General features: G+C 45.9%; 1 protein-coding gene across 2 annotated transcripts in view; it reads right to left on the reverse strand.

The window, feature by feature from the left end:
• Nucleotides 1–9,290, reverse strand: part of LOC116851622 (paired box protein Pax-6-like) — a 47,972-nt gene that overhangs the window by 13,062 nt on the left and 25,620 nt on the right. The window contains exons 5-6 of one of the 2 annotated variants that reach the window (XM_032831234.1): nt 6,446–6,610; nt 5,969–6,039 (exon numbers count right to left, since the gene is read on the reverse strand). In XM_032831234.1, coding sequence (XP_032687125.1) covers nt 5,969–6,039; nt 6,446–6,610 — 236 coding nt within the window. Of the gene's footprint in view, nt 1–5,956; nt 6,040–6,445; nt 6,611–9,290 lie in introns of both variants that reach the window. The other variant, XM_032831233.1, reaches the window with a different exon arrangement.

The following is a 9,290-nucleotide window of genomic DNA, read 5'->3' on the forward strand; positions in this document are numbered from 1 at the left end:
TCTCTCTCTCTCTCTCTCTCTCTCTCTCTCTCTCTCTCTCTCTCTCACCCCCCTCTCTCTTTGTCTCACACTCGCACACTCTCGCCAAGCATCTGGTTATAGATCGCGCCGGACTCAATATCCGATAAAGAGCGCGTCGTAGATAATGCGCGTTTACAACCGCGCTGAACAAATTATATCAAATTATCGCAAATTATCGATACAGTATCCCGCCGCTATATTAGGCCCTTGGAGCGTCGATTAACTTGAATTCCATCGATTCCCTATACCCCGAAGCGAAGTATACATATCGAGATTATGTAAAAATATTCAAGGTGGGAAGTACGATGAAAAAAAGATATATATATATATAGGATAAACAAGACAGCTTTCTCTAATTTAAGCTAATTGTCGTTTCGCCATGTCGAACAGTGACGTTCCAAGTAGTATGACGCAAGCTCGTACGATAAATCGCGGCTTAAATTCCTTGCCGCGCTTGCAGGGATTTTCTGGTTTTTCTGATTCCTCTCAACGATAAGAGGATTCGTCCCCTTCGATATATCGGTTTTCCCTCGCCGGCACTTACCAGCAATCCATAAACCGTGCATTTGGCTTTCTCGTAAAAAACCTTTTTCTCTGCTGCGTACACACTGCAGTTCCATTTAGTCGCTTGTGCCAATTTTACGAGCACGCAGTTACCTCAGCACGCGAGCGTGTCTTCCCCGTGCATTACGGGACATTTTAACGCCACTCTCTTTACGATCGCACCTGGCGTCTCATCGTCGAACGGTGTCGTTGCAAACTCGGCGATATTCGTGATTCAAAATGTTGGTTTCAATTGGCGCATATCGTTCGACTTTATTCCCAGTAAATTCAAACGGATCGATAATTAATCAGGAGAACCGACTCTAATGAATCATGTTGAACAAAGCCAACGCGCGCGGCCGCGCGAAATTACGGCGCAAGTTTTCGAGGAGGTAAAGCCGTGCGTATTTCTGCACGCCAGCGTGCGCGCGCGGATAAAAATCGAGAACAAAGCAATAACGGCAATTTCCATTTCTGTCGATTTCGGTGTAACGAATTACCGCGTGTGCGGACACCGGGAGAAAAAAAGGGGGATGCTCCCCGCAGCGGAAAGAAATGCCATCAACGTAGAAATACAAGCCTTCCGCAATCTCACGTATAACGCCACGCCGAGCACGGCGAGGGCCCTCGATTGAATCAAAAAATAAATTCCATCCTCCTGTCCTCCCATTGGCGCAGCAAATCGTGTTCGGCCACCCCACCGTCAAATATCTGCCATTCGCCCGCAGCGGGCTCCTTCCGCCCAATACCATCGTCCCTCGTAAACTCGTCCTCCCCCGTGCCGAAAACTCGTCCGAATCGATCTGCACGAAAGTCCGCGATCCGAACGCGCTGGGGTCCTTAGTGCCGCGCACGGCGGATGAGACGCGTCTCCTCCACGGCGCGGAGGATCGTCAATGGCCGCAACGCGGCGGGGGAACCGGTTTCTTGCGACACTGCTTCCCGACCTTGAAAAGCCTGTACCGACCTTCGTGGATACATTCGCGACACTTCGACTGGAAGCGCGCGCGCGAGAGAGAGGGAGAGATTCGCACATCACGATCTCGCGGACGCTTTTGGCGACTAATGGAGCGTGCGACACCACGCGCGTCTCGCTCCGCGCCGATGTGTTCTGGCCGAGAAAAAGACGCAAACGAGTAGGAAACAAACATCTTCCGCGGAGAGGGTGCGCGCGTTGCGACGCTAACGGAAAGGTCCAACCGGTCTAACGGAAGACCCCCGGGTCCCCCCCTGGTAGACCCGGGTCGACGCTCGTCTTACTGCTTTATTTTCGCGTCTGCCCTGCTCGACGCGTCCTCGAGCGCGCCTCCCAGAGAAAAATCCCGCTTTAATCCCTCGCAACGTATCGGCCATCGCGCGAGCGCGAGTCGACTTAGGGAATGCCGCGGATGATAATCGGCCGGCAACGTGGCGTGGCGAATCTCGTGGCTGTAGCCGAGGGTGTGTATATATATATATATATATATATATATATATATATATATATATATATATATATGTATACATATATATGTATACATATATATGTATACATATATATATAATACACACAAACACACACACACACGCATATATATATATATATATGTGTGTGTATGAGAGTGTGTGTAGAGAGAGAGAGAGTGAGAGAGAGAGAGAGATGAAGAAGCGAGGGACGGGCCAATCGGAGGGCGACCTCCCTCGGGACTCGAGGTTGCCATGGTTGCGTCCGAGAACCCTCTTAGGCCTTCCGCGCGATCCCTCGCTGGGCCACGTTTACATGCCGCCGCGTTGTGCCGCGGCGGTGGCGACGGCGGCGGTGTTCCGTGTTCCATTAGAACGCCCGGCACCTTCACTCTCTTCGTCCTCCATCACCATTCGTATATCTCGCACTTCGACCGTTCGACCAGTCGACGATAGTCCAGCGATCGGTCCGACTCGGTGATCTCCGCCGATTCCCTCTTTCGCCCTCTCCAGCAAGGTCGACTATATATTTTTCTCTCTCTCTCTCTCTCTCTTTCACCCTCTCCTGTCTCTCTTCTCTCTCCCTCCCTCGCTCTCTTTCTCTCCGTCTGTCTCCCTTTCGGTCTCTCGCTCGCTCGAGTCTCCCTTTCTCTCGCTCTTCCTCGTCGAACTTCTCCTTTTCCCTCCCGCGCCGGAACTCCCGGTTTCCTGCACTTAGCAAGATCAATACCAGCCAACGAGGCTTGAAAACATGCGTCAACATGGTCTTGCACTGTTTGTACGTCCACATAACGCTCAGCGCGCCCGGTTACTACCACCACGACGTCAAACCCCGCCGGCCACTTCGCCGACCCTCCCGCCTCTTCGTGTCGCGGCGGTGCAGGTGAGAGGAAGCGGTGGCGGCGGCGGCGGCGGCAGCGGCGGTGGCGGCGACGAGAGGCAAGGGCACAGAGAGCGCAAGCAAACAATGTTCGATAAGGCTACGTACGTACGTATTAGCGGTGCTCGACGTTAATATTAATTATAATGATACAACGCGGCATTTTGCCCGTCGAGCGCGATCAAAAAGTAAACGGCGTTATCGAATCTGTACTGCGCAAAACGTTGAATATCGCGGAAAGTGTTTATACACGTAACGAGCACTCAACGGTATCGACGATAACGCATTTCTAATCATCGGCTGTGACACGGACTGAAGCATAATTTCAATCTTCTGCTTAAATCGCCACTTGTAATACAGTTATTACGAGCTATTTATGGCGAAACACAGGCAACGTCGCGGACAAAAACGCACTGAGAGAAAAAAGTGCTTGATCTAGCTAACTCCATAGTTACTTTTGGCTCCAACCATATTTTCTGCTTGTTCCAACAAGAAAATGATGGTGGTAACATGCATATAGAGTTACTAACATTAGGAGAATTTAGTAAAAAATTATTTTCTTTACCATAATTTATGCTAATTATTTTTCCATGTGATTATCGTTGCAAACATTTTTTTCTTAATGTGGAACTCTCAACGCAATGCGTTGACTTTATTCGACTTTGTCATAAAATAAATCGAAAAACGCGAACGTCTAATGGAAATAAAAAATGTGACAATGTAGAGACGTCGTTGGTGTCTCACTACAAACCGTTCTCCTTTATCTGGAGCCAAATAAATAAATTTTGGTACCAATCGATAAAGAATGTTTCAATAAGTGCTCTGAAATTCTATACTGAAAATTACATCTGCGAACTCGTTAAAGTTCCAAAAATTTAGAATTCCTGTCCATTGTCCCATATATTTAGTATTTTTACTTGGTCACTTTGAAGCTCTTTACGGGACCATGATATTGTTCTAGAAGTACCAAAATGATAATTAAAATTTCACTTTGGATCACTTGTCACAGCGGGAGGGCACTGTTTTGATTTTGAAAACCTCTCTACTTGTCATTTCGCAGGTTGTATTCAGATTTCCGTATTCTAATATGCACACTGCAATCAAAGGCAATGCTTCTGTCAAACATTGTCTTCTAGACGAATTGCACATGAATTATCAAGAATAAAAATCGTCCTTCGCTGATGAAGCGAATTGAAATATTCGCGAAACGTCGGAAACGGGCAAAGAAGAACTCACGCAGCTCAAACCCGGAAACCAAATATAATAATTACCAAGAATAAATTTTAATTATCATTCAGTACTTGTAGAATAATGCCATAGTCTTATAAAGACCTTCAAAGTGACCAAATAAAGACACTGAACGTATATAGGGCAATGAACAAAATTTAAAATTTCTGGAACCCTAACGAGTTCGCAGAATCTTCAGTCTCAGCATTTACTATTATTATTAAGAAACATCCGTTATCGATTTGTACCAAAATTTATTTATTTGGCTCCGAACAAAGAATATTTCTTTATCAGAGTGCTCGGACATCTTTCAAGAGTCTTTCGGCACTTTGGTTCTTCACTTGTTACCGAAATCCAAATTCACATCTCATTGAATTCGCTTATTGATATTCTCTCGCATGACATGTCAGACGCGGCTTTTGAAAACGAGAACGCGCGGCCGCTCCGTGGAAAGGCGACGACGAACGTAGAACTTGCGGAAACTTTGAAAGGACACGAACAAAGAATCTCTGCGGTAGCGTCGTTCGCTTTAAGCGCAAGCTGAAGTTTCACAAGTTTTCCTGATCTTATAATTTAAATGAGCGCGATTCTAATCCGCCGGGCTCTCTGTCTCTCATTCTGCCTGTGACTCTTGACTCAGTCGACGCAATCAAAGATTCTTCGAATTTTCGTCGGACTTGCCAACTTGCTGAGATCTGCGAGCATCTTTCTATAATGCTCAATTCAATAGAGCGTTTCAGTTTGCGCACGTATGCCTTCATGTGCTCTTATTGCGTTCATAGAAATATTCCTCTTTTGAATGTGATGAGGAATATTTCACGTATACAGGATGTCTCAAAACAAGAGCTCTCGTGAAGAGATTAAGGTATGGATTAAGAAAAACATAAAAGTCTTATTTTTGCGATATTCGCAATAAATATCGAGATATTGATTAAAGGAGATTTGCGAATGATCATGTGAGATATGGTAGATGAGCCGTAGTGACATCTGCTGTTGTGTGTTTCTACATTAGATCAAACTGAACAAAAAAGTATATTTTTCCTAATAACTTTGTAGATTTTTAGTTATTAATTATTAATTTAGTTATTAATATTATTAGAGAACATTAATATATTATCGCGAGCGACTATCCGCTAATTTTCTTTAATTAATAATTAAAAATCTACAAAGTTATCAAGAAAATGGTAGAAGACTTTCTTGTTCATTTTGTATAAACACACAATGGCAGATCTCACCACTATAGCTTATCTACCATATCTCGCGTGTGTATTCACAAATCTTCTTTAATTAATATCTCAATAATTATTGTGAATATCACTAAACGGTATTGTAATCGATATATTATCGTCACAGAAATTCCAGAGTCTGTGTTAATGTATGGACCGCGAGAATAAATTTCAATAGATAAACGGATGAAATCGCGACATCAGTTCGTCGAGGAAGAAGATTCTACGCGCACGTAAGAATACGTAAATGGCGGCGAAGCAGCGAACGAAAGAGGTGACAAAATCCCATTGGGAGCGCGTCGCTGGCGGCTGCGGGGCGGGAGGAGAGCTCTCGCGCCTCGTCGGAGGTGTTTAATGTTCCCCACGTACGACCACGTGGTCACACGTTAAAAGCGTTTAATGAAAGGGCGTCGTCGCACTTACGCCGGTCGACCCTCCCGGGAGGAACGGGCGGAATAAGAAGAGAGAAAGACGCGCCCGGGTAAAACGCGGGGGAGGAGGGGGGAGGGCGGGATACATACGAGAGGGGTTGGAGGAGAGGGCGGACAGGTGGGTGGAGCGAACACACGCTGGTGGAGGAAGCGCACACACGCCGCATTCGCACATTCACACTCACCTGGATACGTGCCTCAGGTAATCCGATCTTCTCGGCGAGACGCTCCCGTGCAAACACGTCCGGGTAATGTGTCCGCTCGAATTCTGAAACGAAACCAGTTTGCAACAAGTGCTCGTTATTTAGCCGCGTCGTCGGCATTAATTATCGCGATACACGGTAACTCGCCGGCCGAGCATCGCGCGCGTTTCCTCGCGACCGGCGGATATCAAAGGCCGGGGAACGAAGGTGAATGCGCGTTTCCACGTCGAGGACTATCGATGGCCTTTTAGTCGCGCGAGTGCGCAGCTGTGACGCAGTCTTAACTCGAGGCAGCCAGAAAGATATCCAAAATTGAATGTCCCCGACGAGTCGCGGACAAGGATCGCGTGTTCGCAATTGAAAACTTCGTAAAGTCATGACAAGAGAAGGATTTCCAAGGAAACACGCCGTGTATAATGACTGGAACGGGTCGCCGAGGTCAATAACTTTGCGGTTGGATTTTGTACTGACCTTTCTCGAGGCTGTCTATCTGTTCGTTAGAGAAGGAAGTTCGGTTGCGCTGCAATTTCCTCTTCAACCTCAGCCGCACCTGCGAGTCCTCGTCCCCGGAGGAGTTATGCTCCGAGTTACCATCCGAAGTTGTCTCCTGTTGATGCGACAATAGGGAACCGGTGTCTGGAACGAAAATCAATCGCCTGCCTTTCAGATTATCATCATTTCGTTAGCTCTAACTGAATTTCTCTCGTCAGCGACTTCAACGAGATTGATTTTATTTTAAATAAATAAATAATTTGTGTTAACGGAAGTGTCCCCTCTCTCTCTCTCTCTCTCTCTCTCTCTCTAGTTGCGCTAGTAAAAAAAATAAGACGTTGACAATGGGAAATGGAATAATTAACATAATATATAAATAAATAAATGAGAATGTGGAACCATTTTACGCGCGCGCCAGGCCGCACACGAATAGTATTAAAGTACTTATTAATTGTCTTCTCTCTCCCTCTCTCTCCCTTCTTTCGCTCGAACAATCCATCAAGTTCAACAGTTCGGACTTCTCACAGACTTCTTCTGCCTGCGTGAGAAGCGTAGAGGTCTAATTGAGAGGTGCGCATCAATCGACCGATCTCGTAACGCGATCCGCCGTTCTCGAGATTCCTAGACACCGAGGACGACGCCGCGCGTCCAGGCGTGCGCGACCGGTCCTCGGGGTCGCGCGACTTGTGTTGGTACGTCGGTTCGTACGCGCGCTGAGGGTAGCCCTCGTCAGACCTCGTGGGTTGCGATTACTTTCCGCCTCCGCGCACCGCACCCTCGTCTCTTTCCATTCCTCCTGGTACCTTCCTGGCATCCCTCCGTGCCTCCGCCCTGTCGGTCCCTCCGTACAGTGGAGAGAAATGCTCATATATACGTGTATATATATATACATACATACATATACATGCCATGTATATATATGTATATATATATGTGTGTGTATATGTTTGTACATGTACATACACCCTTCTGTTCGTGTATGAACATAGGTATATATATATATATGTATTATATATATATGTACCGTTCGCTCGTCAGCTGCTCGCTTTCTCGTTCGCTCATCTCAACCCCCGCGCAACCCCCAATTGGACTCGACCCTGCGAAACCCCCTCGACTAGAAATACCGGCACCCCAAACACGCCTCTCTCTCTCTCTCTCTCTCTCTCTCTCTCTCTCTCTACTGCCCTCCCTTGCCGCCTCCTCGCCCTAACCGTCGCCACCCTTCGCACTCCTCTGTCACGCGGAACCCACCCCTGAACCTCCTCGCGATACCCCTGCGCGTAGAGCGACCGACGGGGACGATCCACGGCGGTCCGCTACAGACGGATCGTTGGCTTTAATTTTCTAGGTGACGACGCACGCTCGACGAAGAAAGAGAGGAGATTAGCCGCCGATGCTCTCTACGATCCCCGGCCGCTTAATGCGCCCGCTTCGGCCAAAGTGGCCGCGATCGACCGTTCGGTGCATTCCTGTGCACCCGAGTGTGCATCCAGCGGCAGTTGGATGTAACCAGCGAGGTATAAACCACCGCCACCTACAAGTGGCTGCGCATTTAACGAGCGTCTTGCATTCGTACGAATTTTCTAATTACTCGCTCACTCATGCACTTTACTTATTATCAATTACGTTACATCTAACATCATTACGTGGTATCAGTATATCCACCACATGAATTCAACCGTACGCAAGAATTAATTTCATAAAACAATTTTGTCACACACACACACACACACACACACACACACACACACACACACACACACACACACACAAAAGAAATATATCCTGAGGTGACTCTGATTCAGCTATATTTATTTGATGTTTGAGAAGAATTTGATACTTTCCCCGAAATAATCAGAACGATGTAATTAATAAATCGTGATGCGCGAAATGAATTTCGATAGAAAGAGAGAGAAAGAGATGGTAATCATATACATACAGATATTTTGGAACTCCCTGAGAAGAGACTCGCTGGTAAGCGAGAACACTTTTCTACCTGTCACTCAGCCACGACTCACGTAATCTCTCTATTGAGGGCGGCCGCATCTGGATTCGTCATCCGCGGAACGATCCCGGCTAAGAGCCAAACCGCGGACCCGATTTCCGTGATCCTATTAGACTTATAGCGCTATACGACACGGATCCTTTTTCCCCACTCGACCGCATGTGTGCACGCGCTTTGTGCGAGGTGTCGAGAACTCGGTGGCAATACAATGCGATGCACGATCTTCGTGAGTCGAGCGCGAGATGATACTCGCAGAAAGGACACAACAGTTCGAAGACGATATCATAACATTTCAGTGAGAGCTAACGTATAGAAATAAATTTACGCGGCCGTCAACAATTCGTACTTATGACGTACAAGAAAACATGTTTTTCTTACAATTTTGGTATATACATGTTAGATACTATTCAAAAAATAGAGGATACTTGGCTAGATCGGTATATAACGGAGAAATAAATAAAAACAATGACCACATATGACCGCTGAAATATTTAAGACACATCAGCAGCCACTAATACCACAAATACTACGCAAAGTTACGCGAAAAGTTTAGTTCGATTTTTCGCCTTGTTTGACGGTAAATTAGTCACCTTCTTCGAGAAAAATACACTACTGTCAAGAAATACTATGTTAAAAAGAACAATAAATTCAGTTAACTTGTCTTCTATTAAGTGATGATTATTTTTTCAAGAGAAACTATTTTCTTTTGCTAATAGTTATATAATGTAATAATCAGATAATTTTTAATAGTTAATATAGATATATAATAGAGTTATATATATATATATATATATATATATATATATATATATATATATA

Source organism: Odontomachus brunneus, unplaced genomic scaffold, assembly GCF_010583005.1.
Source record: "Odontomachus brunneus isolate Ranch 3 - 2012 unplaced genomic scaffold, Obru_v1 Obru_scaffold_182, whole genome shotgun sequence".
Classification (NCBI taxonomy): domain Eukaryota; kingdom Metazoa; phylum Arthropoda; class Insecta; order Hymenoptera; family Formicidae; genus Odontomachus; species Odontomachus brunneus.